We start from the raw sequence: 24,219 nt of genomic DNA, 5'->3' as shown, positions 1-24,219 counted from the left end.
TGATGTAACATGTATCTTGTCTCTTTTTGTTTACATATGACTCAGGAAGCATTTTCTAGTACTGTGTTTTGTTTCCCCACCCCACCCTGAGTTTTTCTCAACAGCAGCAACTTTGTACAGGACGATACTCTTGTCCCCATGTTATAGATGGGGATTTGAAGAGAAGGGGGAGATTTGCCAAGGCATCACAATGGTTCATTTCAGATGACCCTCAAATGTGATAGCTCTTGTTTCCAAATCAGGGGGAACAGGATTTCTGATTCTGATATGGAGGGTGACTGTTAACCATAATTGATTATTTGGACACTAGGGCATTCTATAATAGTGATGAACAGGAAGTGGAGAGGGGAGGAGAGAGTATGCAAAGCTGCAGTGTGTTCGTGATAGTTTTGAGGATTTCTGAATTGAGGTAAACAGTGTGAAGCAGACTGGAATTCAGGTCTGCCAGACAAAAGTCCATTGATTTTTAAACCTTAAAATCAGGTAAAGGTTTGTATAGATGTTGCATGTAAGGAATTCCATGAAAAGAAAATCAGCAAACAGCTTCTTCACTTTATGAATATGCTTGTTTCCAGAATTTGTTCTTTTGTGACAAACGAGTCATGGGGAGTGTGCAGGCAGCTAATACCATTTGACAGAGCTCCATAAACTATTCTTGTCTTGAGATTATTCAGCACCTCAATAGTTGTCTTTGTCACATTTTGTGTAAACAACCGGGAGATAATATCTGGGAGAAGTAATATGCTGCTTTTAACCTTATCTAGCAATTTAAAACACTCCATGCTAATGTTTCTTGGACATTTTTTCCCTTTTACATCTGCTGCATGGCAGGTCAGGACAAAGTGGCTGCAGGATTTAGGGACTATTCCTTGGTGAAAGCAGTGCCTGCCTAATTAATTAATTTAATCATATTTATATAGCACCTGATATGTGCATCTGTAGATGGGGTACACAATTCAAAACACAACAGATACAAAACAGAGTAAAAGTTAAAATGATTTCACAGAATAAAAAGTTAAAACAATATTATGAGATAAAAACAAATTAATTAACTGAAAAATTAATTTCAGTTAAAAGCCTGAGAAAACAAGTGTGTGTTGAGGTGTCTTCCTAAAAGCAAACAGAGAAGGAGATGCTCTTATTTTAACAGGAAGCATATTCCAAAGCCTCGGGGCAGCTACAGAGAAGGTCCAGTAAGTATCCTGGACCCAAACTGTTAAGGGCTTTATAGGTAATAACCAGCACTTTATTTTGTGCAGGAACAGGTCGGCAGCCAGTGCAGTTCTTTTAAAACCGATGTTATATGGTCCTTCTGGGGCTGCTGCATTCTGTACCAATTGTAGATTCTGGACTATGTACAAAGGCAGCCCCACATAGAGTGCATTACAGTAGTCAAGATTACAGCATATGCACCACTATTTTAAGGTTACTTCTAGAAATAGACATAGCTGACGTATCATTCAAAGCGGATGAAAAGCACTCCTGGCCACTGCCTCAACTTGAGTAACCAGTGAGAGTTTTGGATCCAGGAGCACTCCCAAACTACATAACCTGATCTTTCAGGGGGAGTGTAACCCCATCCAGAACAGGCAGATCCATTCCACATCATCTCTTGGGTCCCGACCACCCACAGTCAGTACCACCGCCTTATTTTGATTCAGCCTCAGTTTGTTATCCTTCATCTAGCCGATTACTGCCTCCAGGCAGGCATTAAGGAAATTATGCCATTTCTTGATAAAGTTGATATGGAGAAATATATATACTGATAAGACCCTGCACCAAACCACCTGATGATCTCTCCATAATGGTTTCATGTAGATGTTAAAGAGCATTGGAGACCGCATGGAGCCTTGTGGAACTCCATACTTCAGTTCTCGCTTTGCAGAGCAGAAGTCTCTTAAGTGACAACATCTGGAATCTACCAGATAGGTAGAAACAGAACCACTGTAATGCAGTGCCACCCAATCCCACTTCCCTCAGGTGACCCAGAAGGATACCAAGGTCAATGGTATCCACTGCGAGATTCAAAAGGATCAGTAGTCATACTCCCTCTGTTGATAGCCAATTGGAGATCATCCATCAGGCCGAAAATGACAGTTTCAATCCTATAGCCTGCTTGAAAGACCCATAGACACATCGATTTGAAATGGGTCTGGATAATCTGTATCATCCGAAACTTCCTGGAGCTGAGAGACCACCACCTGCTCAGTCACCTTGCCCAACCATGGAAGATTGGAAATGGGTCTGTAATTGGCTAACTCTGAGGGATCCATTGCAGATTTCTTCAAATATGGTCTAATAATAGCTTCCTTAAGACAAGGAGGCATCTTTCCCTCCCTCAGGGAAGCATTTATTGTATTTACCAGACCCACTCTAACACCATTACCAGATGAAATAAGCCAAGTTGAGCAAGGGTCAAGAGAAGAGGTTCTAAGACGCACATTCTGAAGAGTTTGTCCACATCCTCCGGAGTCACAAACTCCAATATAATCTTATAGGAGGAGTTGCTGGACACCTCCACAGTAGACTCTGCAGTAACTGTGGAATCCAGTTCACCCCGAATATGAGATTTTATCTGCAAAAAAACCTTTGAGGACATTGCAGCAAGTGAGTGATGGTTCCAAATTCAAATTCAAGGGGGAGCGGGCACATCCTAGCCCAACCACGACCCTAGAACTCCACATAATCATAGGCACCCATTACTGCTCCACATAACCATAGCCACTCATTTAAATTACTTGCATGAAGGGTGAGCATCTTTCTCACAGGAACACAGAATCCTAGTGATGAAAAAGGTGCCACTGGCCCAGCCCTTTCCAGCACTGGGATTCTTTCATAGACTTAAACCAAACTGGACAAATGCTCACACAGTCCCCTCTTGAAAACCTCCCACAAGAGAAAGCTTCACAGTTTTTCTGAGCAACCCGTTCCACTGCTTAAACTATTCTTACGCTTAGAAAGCATTTCTGCTGTGCTCCCCTAAAGTCCTAGAGACACACAGTTCTATTCTGCTAGCTTCCATTTTCCCTAGGCTTGCTCTTGATGGACATTTCATTCAGCTATCCCATTCTTCCTTCTATTGTGTTAGCCTAGTGCATTTCCTTGCACTTAAACATTTGTCACACTTAAATGCTGGCCCACACTTGACATTACATTGCATTTCCAGCCTGCAAATGTTCCTTGAGACTCTGTCTTTTTGTAGCCCCAGAAATGTGCATGCAGATCCCCCACATTCCCTAACAGCTGATGTCCATGACCCATTGGCTCAGTTCAGGTGTTATGCTGGGCTGATAAACCAAACCAAGCATTTGGGAGTACCCTGTGGGCTCTTGTATGTCTTCTCTTGCAAAGCCCTTCCTATGCAGTTTCCCCTCATCTATGGTTTAGGGTTATGTCTGCATAAATGTCTGCCTTTAAATTGGAGATTGAAAGCACTGTTCAAAGTGAAATGATAATGACTAGCTATGGTTAGTGGCAATTATGATTATGTTGGTACAGGTGTCATGCTGAACCATAGTTAATGTGGATTGGAATTGGAGGAATGGGATGAGCCTGCTGGTTCCTCCCAGTCACCAAGTGATAGCTTGGCAATTGGCTCAGCGTGATGTCTGAACCAGACCTATACAAAAATCTGTAGGCTTCTATAATTACTACTATTTACATTTGAATGTGTGCATTCTTGGGCAACTTATAAATGCTTATGACTTTATGGCCCTGACCCTAACCCCTACTAACTAGGCAAAGAGGCACCTTTTTAAAGTGGTGATTCTCTTTATTTAGCAGGGGGAGAGCAACTGGCCCTATCCACCCCCCAGCACAGAATCTCTCCAGTGACTGTTGCTGGTGGCTATCTTATGTTTCTTTTTAGATTGTGAGCCCTTTGGGAACCCCCCCCCCCAAAAAAAAAACCCACAACCCCCCCCCCACCCCACCACTTTGGAAACTTTTGTTGAAAAGCAGCATATACATATTTGTAGTAGTCAGTCTGCCTGCAACTCTTGGGTATTGCAAGTCTTCCGTGTGATGCACTGGCTGCTTATTTTCTGTCTAGTCTGGCAGGAGTTCTTTCTCCCTACTTAAAAACAACAACGGTACTTTTCCAGAATAAAGACTCAATTTTGCTAGTGTATTTTGAAAGTGTTTGACCTTTTGCAATTTCACTTCACTGTTTCAAGCCTCCAAATGGCTAGCCGCTAGCGCTATCTGGGGACATACTGTACTTCATTTCCTCCAAATGATAAGTATGCACTTGCAAGGGTTTCACCCTGGACTCTCAAGATGGGAACTGCTACTATCATGATAGATGGCATATATCTTCCCTATGTTAAAGTCTTTTTTGAATCATTGAGAGGAAGAGGCTCAAATTCATCACCTTTGAGAGCAATCTGCATTAAGCCTTTAGTGGTGCTGCATTTGAGCCTCTTCCCTTCAGTGAGTCGAAATGGGCTTTAACATGGGGAATGGATATGACACCTACCATGATGGCAGCAGTTCCTATCTTTAGAGTCCAAAGCAGACTCTTTGCAAATGTGTACTTAACCTATGGAGGAAATGAAGTATATCCCCAAATTGCTAGTGACTAGTAGTTTGGAAATAGTGAAGTGAAATTGCAAAAGGTCAAATACTTTCAGAACGCTCTAGCAAAATTGAGACTTTATTCTGGAGAAGTAGCTGTAGTGTCACAAAATGCTTGCAGCACTGTAGAGCGTATAGTATGAGTGAATAAGTGCCTACTTTCTTTTCTCCAATAACATAAAAAGCAACCTTTAGTTCTGGGGACAGACCTTGTGTCTGCAAGTGCATGGACAGCTTTGTGTCCATGTTGTTGGACTCCATTGTCATAATTCTGTTAATTCTTATGCTTTTTAATAGCACAGTATTTGGTGTGATTGTTTAGGGTAGGCCTGCTCAACTTTGGCCCTCTTGCAGATGTTGGCCTACAACTCCCATAATCCCTGGCTATTGGCTACTGTGGCCCTTGGATTACGGGAGTTGTAGTCCAAAAACAGCTGGGGGGCTTAAATTGAGCAGGCCTGGTCTAGGGAGTATTTCCTAATCTCAAGAATGTCTTTCCTCCCCCTCCCCTCAATCTGCCATTTGATTAGTACACGACTCAACAATTCCCAGGTCATCATGGCACCTTATACCAGATCAGACCATTGGTCCATCTTGCTCAGTATTCTCTACACAGACAGGATTCTTTCCCAGACCTACTTGGAGATGCCTGGGATTGAACCTGGGACCTTCTGCATACAAAGCAGGTGCTTATCCACTGAGCTGTGGTCCCACCAGCAATTTGTTTTTTTAACTTGAATGTGTTCTCTCCCCCCCCCCCCAATTTTGTATCTAGCAGTTACATGATGCATAAATGTGCATATTTGTATGTCATTCTGCTTGACTGAGCTCATGTTATTTGTAACTGTCAAACTCTTACTACAGATGATATCTGCTCTGTTATGGAGACTTTGTGTGGCAAAATACACTTCTAGTCCCAGGCACAGTTTGGATAATTGAGCAGCACCCAATAATGCAGAGGTTTCCCACCTTTTCTGTGGAGAGGAAGCCATAGCTCAGATGTGTACCTTGTGCATACGCAGAACATGCTCCTCTGTGCCTGGCATCTTCAGGCAGGGCCTGCAGAAAGCCCTGTTTGTAACCCTGCAGAGCTGCTGCCAGTCAGTGTGGATAGTAATGAGCTAGATTTAGCGATATCCTGATACAGGAATGATAACTCCATGTGTTCAAGTTGAAATCTGAAGATTGCAAAGCTTATTGCATCCCTACCTCCCCAACCCTCATTCTTCTTTTCCTTTCCATCTTCCTGCTGCTTGTCGTGATTCTTCCCCACAATGCTTACACAGGCAACTGTCTGTCTAGCTTCCTCCTAATAACAATTTGTTTACCCAACCTCTGTTAAACAAAGCTTATAGCTGGCTCTACAGTTAGTCTTCTAGATTATCTCTTTCCCCAAAGCAAGTTGCTTTAAAGATGTAGAGTAGCTGCTGTTATGGTTTAGGTTTTCTTCCTGGTGTAATACATGGTTTTTGTATAGCTTTCTGCTACAGTAAACCAAGTTAATGTGATGCCTATTAAGGCAAAGTAGTTTGTTCATTTTTGCCAGCAGAAGTTTGTTTGCTTTGTAAGACTACTCATTTACAATTGCTGCGATGATGACATGCACGCTTGCAAGGCTCTTACAGTGAATCAGTCAAAATGTCATGCTATACTATAATAAAGCTAAAGTGTGCAGTCGAGTCTCTATTGACTCCTGGTGACCACAGAGCCCTGTGGTTGTCTTTGGTAGAATACAAGAGCAGGAGGGGGTTTACCATTGCCTCTTCCTGTGCGGTATGAGATGATGCCTTTAAGCATCTTCCTATATCGCTGCTGCCCAATATAGATGTTTCCCATAGTCTGGGAAGCATACCAGCGGGGATTCGAGACGGCAACCTCTGGCTTTGTAGTCAAGTCATTTCCCCGCTGCGCCATTAGTACCAGCCTAAAATTACTACTGTATTCAGCTTTTAGATCATGGAGTTGTATTCTTAAGACCATAAGAGGTCTGCTAGTTGAGACCAAGTGGCCTTTTAGGCTAGATTCTGTTCCCCATAGTGGGATACCAGATGTCTCTAGGGAAGCCCTCTATCAAAGCACAAAGGCAACCATTCTTTCCTTCTCTTGTCCTCCCGCCACCACCCCCAACAACTGTCATGCTTCCTGTGAACACGGAGGTTCCATTTAGTCATCATGGACCTATCCTCCTGAATTTGTCTAATCTCTTGTTTTAGGGCAGGTTCACACATAGCACAGAACCTACTTGAAATATCATTTACCCAGTTTTCATGATTGTGTGAACCCACCCTATGGCAGGAACCACATGTTCCCTTGGGGCAGAACCTAGCTGTGTAATCAAGGTCTGAAGTTGGTTGGTCATCCCTAATAATGATCCACCTTAGATTCATGCTACATCTGAACCCACACTCTTCATGAAACCCTGGATTGTTTCATGTGAGGCTGCCTCCTTTGCCATTGAGACAAATGGCAGAGAAGTGAATGATGAAGGAAAAGCTTGCCATTTGCAGGGCAGCACAAGGCAGGCTAAGATAGCATTCAGGCCCATGCTGGGAAGCATGGACACGGGGCATATCGCTGTCTCAATTCAGCTGCTTCCAGCAAACTAAGAGATGTTACTGTCTGCAGCACCCATTTTTAGTTCCAATTATAACTTGGGCTGCTTGAGCTATAGATTCTCTGCTATGTGTACCCTCTCCCAAAGATAACCTAGAAACCATTGTCATCTCTTGTGGCAGCAATTCCTATAAATTAATGATGGGTTGTGCAGATGCATAACTTTTTCTTTTGCCTGTGAGGATTCTGAGACTTGCACCTTCTTTCTGTGTACCCCTAAATCACATTGTATCATTGTTAATTTGTTCCTCCAAGTCTGTTGTGTAGAATATGGTTGCTCCATCTTGAAGTGCATTTGTTCCCAAGTTTGTTCCTGGCTGCCACACTGGACCAGGGCAGACATAGAAGCTATTCTCATGAGCAGCAGGAACCGGGCTAAGGGAGCCCAGCCCAGTTCCTGCTGCTCATGTGCAGCAACAGGAGCCATGGGGCTTCCAGCAGTGGCTTAGTGGCATGCCTGCTTTCAGAGCCTGCCACGTAGCCTGGGTTTTGGGTGCAAGAGTGCCCGAAAAGCGGGTTAAATTATCGCATGGCGCCAGAACAACTCACGAGTAGCCTCCCAACCTGGAGGCTACAACAAGCCTCCCGCCGTCGGGCGGTTCCCCAAAAGGCCCCACACACTCACGCGGTGCCTTATGGGACTCCCAAGGGCCAGGAGGTCTCCAAACCCTGCCGCCCAGGGAGGGCTCCCTGCTCGTCTGCGGAGAGAGCAGGTCAAACCCGTTCTCCCTGCAAACCCCCTTTTGGCTCTGCACACCAATTGTGTATAGAGCTTTATAATGTGACCTTTCCAGTAACCATGGTTAAAGGATGGTGGGAATAGTCTACAGAATTACTGACTTTCTTTCGCCAGCCCCTTCTCTTTCAAATGCAAACCTCTTCTGTATCTACCAGCCTTAACCACAATTAAGGTTTTACTAGCATCAGCCTGAACTGTGATTAATGAAAACCAGCATTCTGTCTTAACCAGGATTTGAAATCAAGATTTGAAGCTGGTTTCCAAACATGGTTAAGATGGAACCATGACATTCTCACTGACCTTGCAATGTATATTGTTTCCAGCCATGCCTAAAGGTAAAGTTGTGCCCTGGAGTCATTGTCGAGTCCTGGTGCCCACAGAGCCCTGTGGTTTTCTTTGGTAGAATACAGGAGGGCTTTACCATTGCCTCCTCCCGTGCAGTGTGAGATGATGCCTTTCAGCCCCTTCCTGTATTGTTGCTGCCCAATATAGGTGTCTCCCATATTCTGGGAAACATACCAGCAGGGATTCGAACCAGCAACCTCTTGCTCGCTAGGCAAGTCATTTCCCTGCTGCCCCATTAGGTGGCTAGTGGCATGCAAAACCTCTGTATTTTGTTGAACTTGCATTTGTCTTCTTAAAAATTAAACTCAGGTGAAATTGGGGTTTTTGGTTTGGAGGCTACTGGATCCAGGTGTGCTTGTCAAGTGGAGTTTTTGTTGTTGTTTTTGTTCTGCTTCAAATTAGCAGACTGTGCAACATTGCAAGTTACTGTTCACACCCAAGTGTTAGAAATAGCTTGCAATGTTCTTGTAATTGAGCTGCTTATTAAAATGGTAAAAGGCCAACTGCACATGTACTTTGCTTAACTGAGCCCTGTGTGTTTTACCAAACATCGCTGACATCAGGAAATATAGGAACCAATTGCCATGCCAGTGTTGGAGCTGTTGGAGTATCATGCTATCATGGTCTAGGGGGTCAGAGGCAGAGTTCTAAGGCAGCCTGGTGATTAGTTTCTGGAGCAGGCTGACAAAAATCCAAAGCGCCGGATGAAGTGGGCTATGACAGGTTGGTGGTCAAGTTTTGGAACAGGCAGACAAGGAAGCGAGGTGAGTTGCACTGTTCCCTCTAACAGGGATTCCCAGATGTTCACTACAACTCCCAGCATCCTCAGCTGCAGTGGCCTTTGGCTAGGGATTCTGGGAGTTGTAGTCATCAACATCCGGGAATCCCTGTTAGAGGGAACTCTGGTGAGGTGGTCTGCTGGCAACTTGAGCAACAAGTTGCTCAGATGGAGGAGCCTAACCTGTTGCACGTGTTCTATACAGCCAGCCAGGCCCCCATTGGTTTCTCAGATCACTTAGGGGTGAAATTGGGATGCTTTGGTTTGGAGGGTACTGGGTCCAGGTATGGTTGTCAAGTGGGTTGTTCTTGCTGTTTGTTTTTGTTCTGCTTCAAATTAGCAAACTGTGCAGCATTGCAAACTACTGTTCTCACCCTGGCTGTGAACAGTTTGGCATTTGTGTGCTGTTTGGCCATGCAATAGATTTACTCCAGAGTGGATAAAAATCAATGATTTTTTAAATTTTTTTTTAAAATGGATTTTTTAAATTTAAATACATTTTTGTTTATTTAAATCGGATTTTTAAAAATAAAATGCCTTTTGAGAGGAAAAAATCTATCTAAAGATAGTTTTCTATTTAAGATACATTATAGTCCAAAGGTTATTCATCATGAAATAAAAATTAGTTTTTAAGTATGTAGCATTAGGCTGTATATATGCAATGTTTAAATTTTTTGGTGAATGAATTCCATTAATCCATTCACAATGTCATGCTCTTTCAGAAGTTTCTGTAAGATTATTTTGAGCAATTTTTCTATCTAGAAGAGGACCAAAAATAGAAACGTCCATCTGGTTGTAAATATTAAGATTATAGCAGCAAGAATGAGACTTTATGGGAAAAACCATTATTTAAATCTAGTCACTGACAAGTGATTTAAATCCATTTGATCTAAATCGAGATTTAAATCCATTTGATTTAAACCAAATCCACCCTGATTTACTCTGCTGTAATGTTGCTCAGTGGAAGAGCATCTGCTTTGCATGCAGAAAGTTCCAGGCTCAATCTCTGGCATCTCCATGTAGAGCTGGGAAATATCCACCTGAAGCTCCAAAGAGCTGCAGCTACTTAGTGTAGACATTACTGAGTTAGATGGACCAATGGTCTAATTTGGTATAAGGCAGCTTCCAATGTAGCCTATGAGCAGCAGGAACATCGCTGGCCATTAGAAGCGGGATGATGCAGCACACCAGAGATCAGACCAGTAATTTCATATGCAGGAGAACTGCACAGGAAGCAAGGGAAGAAGCCTGACACGATATCTTTCATCACAGTTAAGCTGATCATAACGTACCTTGACACACACTTGACAGAGTTTAGTGTTGACTCTTGCACATTGTAACAATGTTAATGTGAATATAGACCTACGGTAGTCAATGCCTGCTAGTTTATTTCCAGATTAAAACATTACTACAGAATAAATTACTGCTTGACATTATTGCCTTTGGTAACTTTGATCGAGGCCTTAAGCATCCAATTAGTGATTTATTATTACTACTTGTTCTAACTGAACAGATAAACAGAGATGCATAGAGAGCTGTTTGACATGTAAGCGCTTGTTTGGCCATGCAGCGGATTTACCCTGCTATAATGTTGCAAAGTGCTAGTTTTCTTTTTCACTGTCTGCCACACTTGGCTAATTCTGACACTTGAGTCTGGTGGCTTAATTCTGAATTATAATTCAGATGTTTTACACCAAGTAACGTGTACATTTCTTGTATGGGGGAAAGATCTTGTGAGATAGATTAAGCACTGAGGGTAAGCAAGAGTTTCAGGCAAAGAGTTTTTCATTAAAAAGAGAAGGCAGAGTCTCATCTGTGGATCCAATACAGGAGAAGCTGTGCTTTCTAAACCGCTAAGAGAGATCAAGCTGACCCTGCATATAGCAAGTTGTTTATTGGATGAGAACCCTGGGGAAGGATTTGACCTACCCTCGCTTGAAACTTCTAGGGATCCTATGTCAGATGTTGCTGTTGAAATATTTTCAGAACTATTTGTCAGCTTGCTATTGAGCATTCAGTGTGTGAAAGGCAGTAGTCCATATTTGACCAAAGTATTAGTTAGGTCAGGAGATTAACTTGCCATAGCAAACGTTTAGATTTTAGACACTTTCCTTTTGTGCTGGTCTTTGTGGCAGGCTCTTTTATAATAACGAACACTTCTGAAGTCCTTGTCTTCTCCATGTATTTTTACCTTATTATTTTTATTTTATTTTATTTTATTGTGCGTTAGAAAACCTGCAATGAGCCAGAGGAGGCATGTGTAAAATCCTTAACTTTTTCCAGGAGACCAGTAGAGACCAAGGTATTATTTAGGTTCCCAGGAGGATAGGGACTCTGCTGGTGGCAGTCAAAAGCCTTTCTGGCGAGTGTGTTTTGTTTTGATCTTATGGTTGCAGCTGCATATCTTTATGAGCTGAAAAATGGTATGACTCTCTTTGTGTAGAAAGCAGAGATGAGAAATCTATTGATTAGCCTTTCTGCCCGTGTGTGTGTGTGTGTGTGTGTAGTTGTGTGCCAATTATCTGAAACCTCCATGAACAAGACTGGGGATTCCTTTAATATTTGCAAGGATAAACGGTTGGGGGAAGTGTGGTCTGTCTGTTTAAATGAAGACTGTGTTTCTTTGTTGCTCGTTTTGCTATGAATTGAAAAATCCAAATGCTTTAAATACTCTTTTTCTGTGCCTTTATTATGTCATCCTCTGCATAACAGCAGTGTAGACTTGTTTATCCCTAGGGAGAATAGATAGTCTGTAAAACATATGGCAAAATAATACAGAAAAGAGTGGGGCTTAGACTTGCAATATACCTAGGTCCCTAACAGATGATGAGCACTATTAGCATTGACAAGGTTACTTGTGTTCTTGGAGAGGGTGGAAGATTGCCTCTCCATCCCAGTGGGGGTCCCGATCCAGTGGTTCTGTGCATGGATTTGCCTAATGAAATTTGCCATATATACAAATGCTGTTGCCGTGAAATGATGAACAGCATTGGTGCTGGGATTAGTCAGGGTTTATATTTGTAACAGCCAACAAGAAGCTGCTTGTTTTCCAACTGTATTTCCTAATTCCTTTTCTACTTACAGATTCTCACAAACACAAAGATAAACACAAAGACCGAGAACATCGACACAAAGAGCACAAGAAGGACAAGGAGAAAGATCGAGAAAAATCCAAGCACAGTAACAGGTGAGATTGTCAGCAGTTGTTTCCCCCTGGGCATGCAGGAGTAGGCCCATAGAAACTTAATACTGGTCAGGTTATGTTAGGATTGGGGGTTATGTAAGCCCAATCTTGAATAAGGTGGTAATACATTTAAGGAATCTGACAACCAGTGGAAGGAAACAAGCCAAATTCCACTGCTACTGCTATCCTAATGGACACCTCCTGAATGGGGCCTACTGGGCTGTTGCTGCCAGTTCCTAAAGATGCCTGCTCAAGGCAAGTTCTGCTTGAATTGTGTAGGCTGTTGTGGGTAAGACGAAGCTGTACAGCATTTTGAGACCCAGTGCAGTCATTCCAGCTAGCAGTAACTTGCAAAGCCCTGCTGCAAGCCATGTTAGAGCAGTTGGGATCAGAAAAATGAAAGTGGGTGGCAAGAACACCTGGAATCTGGATGAAGAAAAGTGTTGTGGTTCAGGTTTAAATTTGATCCGTTGTCCCCAAGGTCTGAGCCGCGTCATGGTCTGATTGGTCAGGCCGTCATCCCTTGCGCAATAAACACTTAGGCTAGGAACACAGGAAGCTGCCTTATGCCAAGTCAAACCATTCGTCCATCTAGCTCAGCACAGGCTATACTGCCTGGCAACAGCTCTCCAAGGTTTCAGGAGGGAATCTTTACCAGCCCTACACGAAGATGCATGCAAAGCAGATACTCTGTCACTGAACTATGGCCCCATCCCCTGAGCCAAGTATATATGTAGGCAGCATACAGCCTTGCTTTCCCTCCCTTCCATCACTGAGTTTTATCTACCTACACAGTTATACAAATGCATCTTTGGCCAAGCTTAATATCTTGATATTGGAATGCATTCAGTCCAAACATGAATACATTTTCATGAGCTTTAATTCCCACTTCCCCCAATTTTGTGGCTGATGGGAGATTTGCAAGGTAAGATAGCTCCAGTGCTTACAAAATCCACAGACCTCAGAGGCAGAGACTGTGCATTTCTTGGCTGCACTATTGCAATATTTTATTGATTGCTCAAATCCTGCCAACATGTTTCGGTCCAATTGTACATCGTGCTGCTTAGTATGCTTTTGGTTGGCGTGTCCCAAATTGTTGCAAGATACCCCCCCCACACACACACACACTCACTCTCACACACTAAGTTGCATTTATAACTCTTCAGAAAAGGTCCCCTTGTGTGTCATGATCCCAAACCTGTCTGGCTTTCAGTTTATTCTTCTAAAGTATATTTTATTTACAGATGCCTTTATAATTTAAACTACTCACAATCTCCCCAAAAGAGCACTCTTCACTTACTTTTGGTAGATAAGAAGTAAGTAATGCCACAACTGGCTGCTGTAGCAACAATGTCTTTCTGAATGTATCTTTTCTTTTTCCTGAAAATGGAAAATGTTACTTGTATTCACTCAGACTTCAGCATCTTGTCTTTAGTGACCCTTCTGCCCAAGTGTAGAATTGTTTGTTATAATTTTTATGCAATCAAATTAACTATGGTATCAAGAGTTTCAAGCATTGTTGCTTAGTAATTGTACTGATAAAGCCACTTCGCATTTGGTATGATCCAAAATGCTGGAAGCATTTTAAATGAAGGCATTTATGTACCAGTTACTGTTGGAAAATGCATTACTTATCCAGTCACATACTCATGATTTCTTGGACAGATAACACAATCTAAACCTTTGATCGGTTTAGATTTTTTATTTCCAGTTAACAGAGATGCACAAAGGTTTTGGGCTCACCGAAGCATGTATTGTTTTGGTCTCGCCCAAGCATGTGCTGTGTAATCGGCATGATCCAGTAATACTAGATTCAGTGTAAACTTAACCTTCCTACATGACATCCAATTGGAGCAGATCAGGTGATACATTCCAGAATTGATCCCCTCCATGTGGTGGAGAGCAAGAGCACACCTGTTCCACAGTACTGGACATTCATGTGTTGAGAACCTCATTATTCATGGAAATGCTATTCACGGTTCCACATCTGCAGGGTGTCTAATAGACACCATTTTCCAGTATCCAAGGATACCGTTGGGTTAAAATCCATGTATCCATGGTTCCTAAAGGGCCAGAAGTGACCACAGAGATCACTTCTGTGCTCCATTTTGTCTTAAGGAGCCATTTATTGACTTGTTTCTTTACAAACCTGGACTTTTTCCTGTGTTTTTTGAGTAATTTTGTCCTGGGGGGGCGGCATTCCTGTGCACATGGAGCACACCACAGTTTCCTCCACCCTGCAACCTAACCCGCCCATCACCATAGCCTCGTTAATGCCTCGTTACTCGTGGTAGTAGGCGAGGAATGGAACCCCTGTGAGTAACGAGGTTCTCCTGTATCTCGTTCAAATAGGACATTCACTCAGGTCATGTGGTTGATTCCTGGATTTTATATGCAATATCAACTATGCAATTTGTCTATGTACACTAGCGTTTGTGTGTGCACACCACATTTGAATGTTATGTCTAATGGTATTGATGGGACATGGGAGTGATGACAGAAGCACAGATAACTGTGCAGAGTATTTTAATGGTCTTGAAACTATAATAATGGTTTAGGGGAGGGGCTGCTGCTCAGTGCTGGAACACCTACTTTACATGCCAAAAGTCATAGGTTCAATCCCTGGCATCTCCAGGTAACACTAGGAAAAAACCCTGTCTGAAACCCTGGAAAGCAATTGCCAGTCAGCGCCGACAGTCTTTTGGTACAAAGCAACTTCATATGTTTTTGATACTGTATTTTGTAGTCATAATGGATTTAAGGATATGGCTCTGTGATTCCTGACAATTCCATTAAATATGTTTTTGTATAACAGGCTATAACGTGCTTTTCATTCTGTGCCAATTCCACACAATGAGAAGTGTAGATTAGGTGAATTTATGTGATCCAATAAAATGCATACATGTCTTGCTTTTTTTTTTCTTTCCCCTTCTTCTTTCTGCAGGCTTTCAGACCCCACAGGTTGACACTCAGTTCCTTTGTTCAAAGGCAGCATATTGAGTTGAGCATGCAACAAAACTCAAGTCTTGTGCGAGGCTTCTTTGAGGCTGTTCTCATGAGCAGCCAAGACTAGCTAAGGCAGCTAAGCCAGGCATGGCTGCCCATGGGAACCGGCAGGAGCCAAGCTGTTCCTGGTGGCGCATTGGCAGCAAACCTACCTAGAGAGTCCGCTTCATAAACGGGGTTAACGGTGTAAGCACTCCTTTAGCCGTGTTTACTCGACCATGTGTCAGCCAGCCCTGGCTGCTTTCAGCACATGTGGACACATTGACAGGCGCTGCCCCTCGCTAGGGGGATCCCCAGGGAGCACTGCCCACTCTCACAGTGCATTGTGGGATTTCCGGGGGCCAGGACAATATGTCCTGGCCCACGTACCTCCGGGCTGCATGGGGCAGCAGCAGCTCATCTGGGCACATGATCTCCATGCCCAGCAACTCTTATCTAGATAGTCTGTGAGGAAGGTAAGCTGCTACTGCTGCCTTCCCCACCACCTGCCCTCAAGCCCACTCACGGAATCATGAGAACGGGCTCTTTGTGTTGCAGAGCGGGGAAGCCTGGACTTAGTTGGGAGTTGCCAAGGTAATACAGACCTTGAAAGTGAGAAATATTGGGTTGGTATGTTGTATTCAACTCAGTTTCCTATTTAATTCGTCTCCTGAGGAGAAGGTACATCTTAACTCTAGTGATGCCATCAATAGAGAGAGTCCTACTTGCTTTAACCTTGCAAAGAATATAGCAAAGTGTACTTAAAGCAAATGATTTTTGAAGGAATAGCTTTGCATCAATCTATTCATAAAGTAAAGGGTGTATTGCTCTTTTTAAAAAAATTTTCTGAGAATAGATCTTCCTCTGAATCAAATCAAAAAGCTTTTATGAAAAAATACACCTTTCTGAGGAGAAATCTGGAGAATGCAAATGCTTAAAACACTTTATGGTAACAAGACTATCCTTTGCCAAGTGTTTCATGCTTTTGTGTGCAGAATTGTTAGTAGAAGGGACCAGTGTTCCCTCTTAAGATGTGCACATAAGCACATTTCTTGATGTCCACACAGTTAATTTTAGTTCCCGCTCAGTTTAAATCAGGAGGGTCCCACTCTGAATGCATGTATACACACACTGCCTTGATACCGCCACCCAGAACAAAACTCATTCTGCACTCAGATTAAAAGTTTTTAGAGAGAACTCTGGAACGGATATTTCAGACTGCTGTGCTGAGTTGAGCAAAGGGTGTTAGCTTTCTACCAACCGTCCAGTCAGTGTGACAAGTAACTTGAACTTTTCTTTTCTTTTTTTTAAAAGAGAGCTGTCTCTGATTTGAATCTTCTTCACCTACAAATTATTTTACACACTCTGTAGGTTCAAAAATTTTGAAGCCATAGCAGAAACAATCTCCACCAATTAGTCAAGGTTTCTAGTTCATTTCCTTTTAGTTTTCTGGTCCTTAAGGTGGCATTGTTGTTTAATTTTTGAGGCTGTACATCAGTTTTAGCCTTCTGCCAAACACAGTGTCACTGACTCAAAATATACCTGTAAAAATATTTCCAGAGAATATAAACACTCAAACCAACAAAAGGCTATTCTTAACTAATATTTTCTGGTGGTTTTTTCCCTTCATGTGCAATAAAGTGACAGCAGAAATTGCATATAGTAAATGATATCAAAACACCATGTGTCGACACAAGTAGAAGACAAGATGGAAAGACTGGATGATCACAGAAACATTATAGAACATTTAATTGCAATTTGTTAACTGCACTTATGCCTACCCAGAATCTTAATGGTGTAATGAAAAAAGAGACAAATCTGATAACTTGTTTGTTTGCTACATTTATATCCTGCTCTTCCGAAAAGAATCAGGAGGTCTGTTTGTTCGACCTTTTCAACAGATTCTTCTTCATGGAGACTCTGCTCCATATGCAGGAGACTAAGCATTGAAACATATGGCTCCATGTGTTACCAATTTCCACTTACAAAGAAGAAAAGCTGTAAGATTGGATGGAAGCCCTGCCTAGATTACTGTGAAAATTGCTATACAGAGTAAAATAAGGCAAAATAGCCTTTTCTCTTAAATATATGGAACTGATGACCACATTCTTGTTTATAAGAGCTTTGCATTTTGACTGGTATCAATCCAAAGGTGTTCCTTTGAATTTTTGCTTAATCCTGTAGGTAGTCGATAGTATCTAAAGCTACTGAGAAAAGAATCAATGAGGTCTTTCTGACCCAGAGCCTGATTCCAATGGTCAGAAAAACCAACCTCCTTGTGAATACTTGTAACTGGGTGATCACTGCTCCCTTGACCACCCGTGCTAAGGAATGGAAGTCTGAATAGTTAACTGGAAGCTACCAACATCCTCTAGATCAAATGCAAGTTTTTAAAGGAGATATCCCAGGACTGTCTCCATCGTGAGGTACTCATTGAGGGATGTGCATGAACGGCTCGTGCACACGCTGGCGGGGCAGGGAGCGCTTCCCTTAAGAAGCTAGTCAGCGGGTCTGTATCTGCTCCACTGCTGCTTTTCCAGGTGCGGCACTTTCCCTAGCAATAGCCACATGGGTGCGGTGCTGTTCCCTGCAGCCTCTGCGTGCAGCATCAGCACACCCATGTCCACATGGGTGCCATTTGCATGGTCAGCATGGTGTTGCTAACCACACAAATGACACCTGCACATGTGTGGACGCAATGTGCATGCTGACACCATGCTTGAAGGATGCAGGGAACAGCACCACAGCCCTGTGTGGCTTTTGCTGGGGCGAGCAACACGCCCAGATGAGCAGCGGGGCAGCAGCAGAGCAGGTAAGGACCTGCTTACCTGCTCCTTAAGGGAACCCACTCCCTGCCCCAACCAAACCAGTTTGGCTGTGGCTGCCCAAGCCAGTTCGGTGCTTCCCAAAGGAGGTACCGACCCGGCTCGTGCATGAAAACTCGAGGCTATCATGATAGCCTTGTATAAAAAGAGGTCATCTCTCCTCATAAGATTTAATGAACCAGTGTGAACAAGATTGTAGAGCCCAGGTGATCTCTAAGCATGCTGTTCACATAACAAGGAATGTCAGCTGAAGCTGATTCATGTAATTTGAAAAAGGAGGGTTAGGATTCCAAGCATGATGTTTCAATGAAATTGTGGATTTGTGTCTTGTCTTTGCCCTGTAACACTGTCTCCTGTTTGTGTAAGTGTGTGTTTTAATTTTATTTAAAAAAACATTTCTGCCTATTAGTTGGAATCTTTCACAAAGCAAGGATAGCAGGATTCTGTTTATAGCTATCTCTGATGATGAATAATTGGAAAAATCCTTGTCTGCAGGCTAATTGCTACTGAAAAAGGGGGAAGGGGACAGGGAATGGTGATCACATTTATATAAAAGTGTGACTCAGTGCTTATGATGTTGGACTATGAAAAGTATAATGCTAAAATATTCCAGAGCTTTGGTGGTGTGAAGAAGAAAAAGCTATTTAGCACATCTGCTGTCCATCTGGAAGTACTTTCTGTTTTCCCCATGTGGTCATTAGGGATGTGCACAAACCAGTGCGGCACGCCTTTTTTGGAGTGCCAAACTGGTTTGGAAGTCCAGCGCACGAGCTGGTTCGGGAGGGTGCTTCAAGGGGCAGGGAGGGTGGCCTTACCTGCCCCACCACTTTCCCCTCACCGACGCTCTCCCCCAAATTGTCGCTGCAATGTGTGCATGTGCGTCGGCCACTTCCGGTATGATGGTGACCGGGGCTGCAGGGAGGTATGCTGCAGCCCCATGGCAACGATACTGGGGAGAGCACCAGTGGGGGGAAAGCAGTGGGGCAGGTAAGGGCACCCTCCCTGCCCCTTGAAGCCCCTGCCCTGCCTCCCAGGAGTGCATGGACCAGTTAGTGCACATCCCTAGTGGTAATAGTGTAAGTGACTGGTGGCAGCTGCATACCTTCCAACACTTGTGTTCTTTCTTTTCTGTGGGCTAAAATGTGCTCTTTGACCTCCAGGCAGTACAGCCCAAAATGCATTATCTTACAGTTGGCTCTCTTGAACCCTACCATTATAATGGACCTGGGAAGCACAGGTTTTTATCCCAGTTCAGTCATGAGTTGGGGTCAATTCATACGATCCTTCAGCCAGTTTGTGCAGACTTATAAAAGCTGCATGTCTCAGATATGGTAGCATAGTGTACCTTTTGGTAGTACGCTCTGTTCTGAGATGCATCTGATCAACAGATTCATTCAAATTATACCCCTCTGCTTCTTAGAGAATTCTGTGGAAGGGAGTTCAGCACCATCCCTTTCTCCAGGGTCTAGAACAGTGGTTCCCAACCAAGGTTCTTCCAGACATTACTAAACTACAACTCCCATCACCCCCTGCTACAATTTATTATGGCTGGGGATGTTGGGAGTTGTAGTTCAGCAACATCTGAAGGAACCCTGGTTGGTTTGGAACCACTGCTCTAGGAAAGGAAAACTTACAGTTTCGGAATGGCTAATAGTCATAGTTGCTTTGGCCCAAGATGAGGAGGAGAAACAACGGTTGCATACAGTGTCATCTTATCCAGGCTGACCTTAATATGTAACATTGACTTGCTTACTCTGGGAGTCATTGCTTTTCCCTGGTAGGCAAAGTAGCCGTACCCAGAGTAAAGTAAGCCTCTGCTGCTGCTTATTCTCTATGGCTGCTGGCCAGAAGGAGGATTAAGCGATGATTGCTGCTGCACCTTTTAATCCTAGTCAGAGAGCAAGGCAATTATGTCTATTAGCCAATCCCTGCAAACCTTTCTGCTTATGCTGAACCCTGGTGGAAGGAATCCTGCTCCCTTCCAGATAATTCCAGAACAAACATATTAAGATTTGGATTCATGTGGTTAATATAGTGTGGACATCAGCTTCAAAAGTGAGGTGTCCCCTTTATTAAGGCAAATAAGGAATTCATCTCATGAACTCCTTTTAAAAAAACTTTTAATTAGATTTGTATTTTTATATTCCAGTTTAATATATTCATTGTGTAACTGTCTTATAATATTGTGTTAAATGTTTTGTAAACCACCTGGAAATTGTTTTAATGAAAGGCAGTATGAAAATCTAGTAATTTTTTAAAAAAAACTCTTTACCAAGGGTGGGACCTTACCAAGAGTGCAGTGCATCTTTAGTCAACTTCAAGATTAATTCCAGAGGCTTTGATCTAATATGCCATCTCCATTGCCCATCTGTAAAACAGGAATAATTAGTATGTTCTATTTCACAAGATGGCTAACTCTTAAAAAAAAAAAAGAATATATTAAGTAATACCATTCAAGAAGCACTGTAAAGTGTTTTGCATATTAAGTGATATGAATACATGATAGTTGTATTTTCTTTACACAAATCTAAAATATATGATAATTTGCTAACCTTACTCATAACAAAATCAGCTTTCTTTAAAATGGGTGTTAATTCCATGTAGTGAATACCATGCCAGTATTGCTTGTTTAACTACCTGTAACAAAATGGTGTTACTTGAGCAGGCACATTGTGCCAACATGTGTTTCATTAGATGTACCATTAGTCTATGTAACGTTCCTGTTTCACGGCAAAGACATTCCATTCTTCAGAATGACTTTCCTATTCTTTTCTGCTGTCTTGCAAAATTAAATCTTTTTACAGCAGGGTTTTCTTTCTGTGCAGAGGTTTGTTTGTGGTGATATTTATTGTGTGTGTTCTCTAAATAGGTATGCGTCACCAAGGAGAGGTTCTTTGTGTCTCTCCCTTTTGGTTGTCAATCTTTTTAGCTGTGGGGTGCATGTATTTGTGATCTGAAGTAGTAGAACAGAAATCTGGGGTGCTGCAGGTGACAGGAATGCATGTCATTTTTCCAGTTGTGCTAATAGCTCCAGGGAATAGAAGTGTAAAAGCAGAGGAGGTTTCCCCAGTAGAAAAACCTGTACATGCTGTGACTAAGGATTACCTACAAGAAGGCTGCAATCGCTCAAGTGAGCACTGCTACTTAGGAAGCACCATATTGCTGTCTTCTGTGCACTGGAGTATACTAAATTACTACTACTGCAAATATTTATACACTGCTTTTCAACAAAAGTTCCCAAAGCGGTTTATATAGAAAAATAAATAAGGTGGTTCCCTGTCCCAAAGGGTTCCCAATTCGAAAAGAAACACAAGACAGACATCAGCAGCAACCATTGGAGGGATGCTGTTCTGGGGTTGAATAGGAACAGTTGCTCCTCCCCTTTTAAATAGAAGATAATTGCCACTTTAAAAGTTGTCTCTTTGCTTAACAGGGGTAGCATTCAACTTTTTCAAATGCAGCCCAGGAACCGTCCTTAGCCCAATCTGCAACATGTTGTCTATGTTTTTATTTATTTTTAATTATATATGTTCATCTTTTCCCTCTCTTTGTACAGTTGGTTGAGGATTCATAAAATGTGCAGGTGTCTTGATTAATAGTCTGGGAATGGGAAGTAGATTCTCTTTTCTTAGAGCAAGTAGTAGATGGCATTTAGCCATTCCTAGGTCAGCATCTGCTTGCTTCATGACAGGCAGAGCCAAAATCAGACATGATGATAAGTGGAGAGGTTTTGTAAATTGACCTTTTCAGCATCACTTGCATAAAGACAGAAAAACCGTGAAAATGTTTCATCGAATATTTATCTATCTATCTATCTAAAATATTTCTATGCCATCCAAAACCTGCATGTCTGGGCAGTTTACAATTAAAATCATTTAAAACATTAAAAGATTTAAAACCCAATATTAAAACTATAAATCTAATTAAATGCCTGGGTGAATAAATGTGTCTTCAGTGCCTTTTTAAAGGTTGCCAGAGATGGGGCGACTCTTATTTCAATAGGGAGCGTCCAGGGGCAGCAACGGAGAGGGCCTGTTCCTGAGTAGCCGCCAGATGAGTTGGTGGCAACTGTAGACAAACTTCTCCAGATGATCTTAACAGGCAGTGGGGCTTATGGTGAAGAAGATGCACTCTTAAATACCCAGGGCCTAAACTGTTTAGGGCTTTATAGGTAATAACCAGCACCTTGTATTTTGCCCAGAAATGTATCGGCAGCCAATCTAGTTCTTTCCACACAGGAGTAATATGGTCTCTCCTAGATGATCCAGAGACCAACCTAGCTGCCGCATTCTGGACCAGCTGTAGTTTCCGGACTATGTACAAAGGCAGCCCCACATAGAGCGCATTGCAGTAATCCTTCCTAGAGGTTACCAGCAGATGCACCACCGTTTTGAGGTTGTTTATCTCAAGGAATGGACGTGGCTGGCATATCAGCTGAAACTGATAAAAGGCACCTCTGGCCACCGCTTCAGCCTGGGACACTAGGGAGAGGTTTGGATCCAGAAGCATCCCCAGCCTGTGTACCTGTTCCTTCTGGGGGAGCGTGACCCCATCCAGAACCGGGAGATCAAAATTGTCTCCCAAGTTCCAACCCTGCACAATAAGTACCTCCATCTTGTCTGGATTCAGCCTCAGTTTGTTATCCCTCATCTGGCCAATTACTGCCTCCAGGCAGACATTTAGGGAGGTTATGCTTTCTCCTGATGATGTTGACATGGAGAAATAGATTTGGGTGTCATCAGCATACTGATAACAAATTCCACCTCAGAAAGGTGCATTTTCAGTGCCTTCTGTTTTTCCTTTTGAAGCTTAGCTAATCTTGACAGTAGCTTTTAGAGGCCAAATGGTACCTTCATAGCAAGCATTTGGTGGCCAAGGATAAGCAAGGCTTTATTATATCATATTAATTCTCCTGGGTGTGCCTTGGAATGTGCATCCCAGAGCCCAGCTGATTGGCTGGGCGGTGGACGGGCCTGATTGGCTGAGGCGCACTGAGGAGGATTGGTTGCTGCGGCAGTGGCCCAGCTGTGAAGGCCAGAGGTGGCCACGGAGGCAAGGCCCAGAAGAGCGGGAAGGAAGGTGGCGGGGGGGGGCAGACGTGGCAGTGGGGAGGAGATGTGGCTGGGCCTGGAAGCAGAGACTGGGGCAGGAGGGGCGGGGGAGAGGTAACTACCGGCTCCAAAGAGCACACAGATGCTCTGTGTGGGGTCGGCTAGTTTATTTTTATTACACCCGTGTAGTTGGGACCAGCAAAACAATGAGGCTGTTCACACGATGGTAGAAAATCAGGCTAGGGGAGGCTAGCCTGATTTTCTCCCATCGTGTGAACCACCAGGCTTGGCTGCGAGCCCAGTGGTTCTCAAGCGGGTCACCCATTTCTGTAGCCCGGTGCTTAAACCGGGTTTGCGGAGCAAGTGCTCCACAAACCCGGTTTAAGCAATTGTGAGTAGACGCGGCGCGGCTCTGTGCCGCGGCTACTCACTGGTAGACCCCCAGCGGGAGGCTGAAAAGCAGCCTCCTGGCTCGGGGGGTCTCTCCAGTATGCCCTGTGTGCTTGCGCAGGGCGTACTGGAGCTTCCGGGGGCCGCACAGCACCCGATCCTCCCACCCCCCGCCGGCGGCTGATTGTTGTGTGGGCGGCCGATCCAGCCGCCCAGGGCTCCCGCCCCGCTTGTCTGCGGGGATATCCCTAACCCTAATGTGCGAGCATGCAATCCCTTACCCACATATCTATAGGATAAAGTTAATTACACTGAGAGCCAGTCTGATGTAGTGGGTTAGTTGGGCTGGAATAGGGAGACCCAGGTTCAAATACCCGCCCCCTGTCCATGAAGCTCACTAGGTGACTTTGGGCCAGTCACTACCTCTGAGCCTAACTTACCTCATAGGATTATTAGGAGGATGAAATGTGTGTGGTGGGAGAACTGTGTATGCCACTCTGAGCCCTTTGGGTGGGATAAAACCGTCATACATGAATAAATATAAATATTCATTGTGTGTCTGTCTCGGTAGTAGGTTCAAGAATCATCCAGAGGGACAAAGCAGTAAAAGATGTTGAAGTGCCAAAGTTTTGTGGGCTTTTAGAATCAAACTGCAATAAATAGAACGGAGCCGCAAGTGGCAAGAATGAAGATGGAATCCAGAGCGCTCTAACTTGCGGTGTCAGTGAGCGGAA

General features: G+C 43.4%; 1 protein-coding gene across 2 annotated transcripts in view; it reads left to right on the top strand.

Moving 5' to 3' along the window:
* TOP1 (DNA topoisomerase I) overlaps window positions 1-24,219 on the top strand; it is a 114,788-nt gene that overhangs the window by 41,094 nt on the left and 49,475 nt on the right. For both annotated transcript variants that reach the window (XM_053247837.1, XM_053247838.1), the window contains exon 3: window positions 12,135-12,237. In XM_053247837.1, the coding sequence (XP_053103812.1) occupies window positions 12,135-12,237 (103 nt within the window). The remainder of the gene's footprint in view (window positions 1-12,134; window positions 12,238-24,219) is intronic.

This window comes from Hemicordylus capensis, chromosome 4 (genome assembly GCF_027244095.1).
Source record: "Hemicordylus capensis ecotype Gifberg chromosome 4, rHemCap1.1.pri, whole genome shotgun sequence".
NCBI lineage: Eukaryota > Metazoa > Chordata > Lepidosauria > Squamata > Cordylidae > Hemicordylus > Hemicordylus capensis.
The sequence above is the reverse complement of the archived record's forward strand: the minus strand, read 5'-3'. Positions and strand labels throughout refer to the sequence as shown.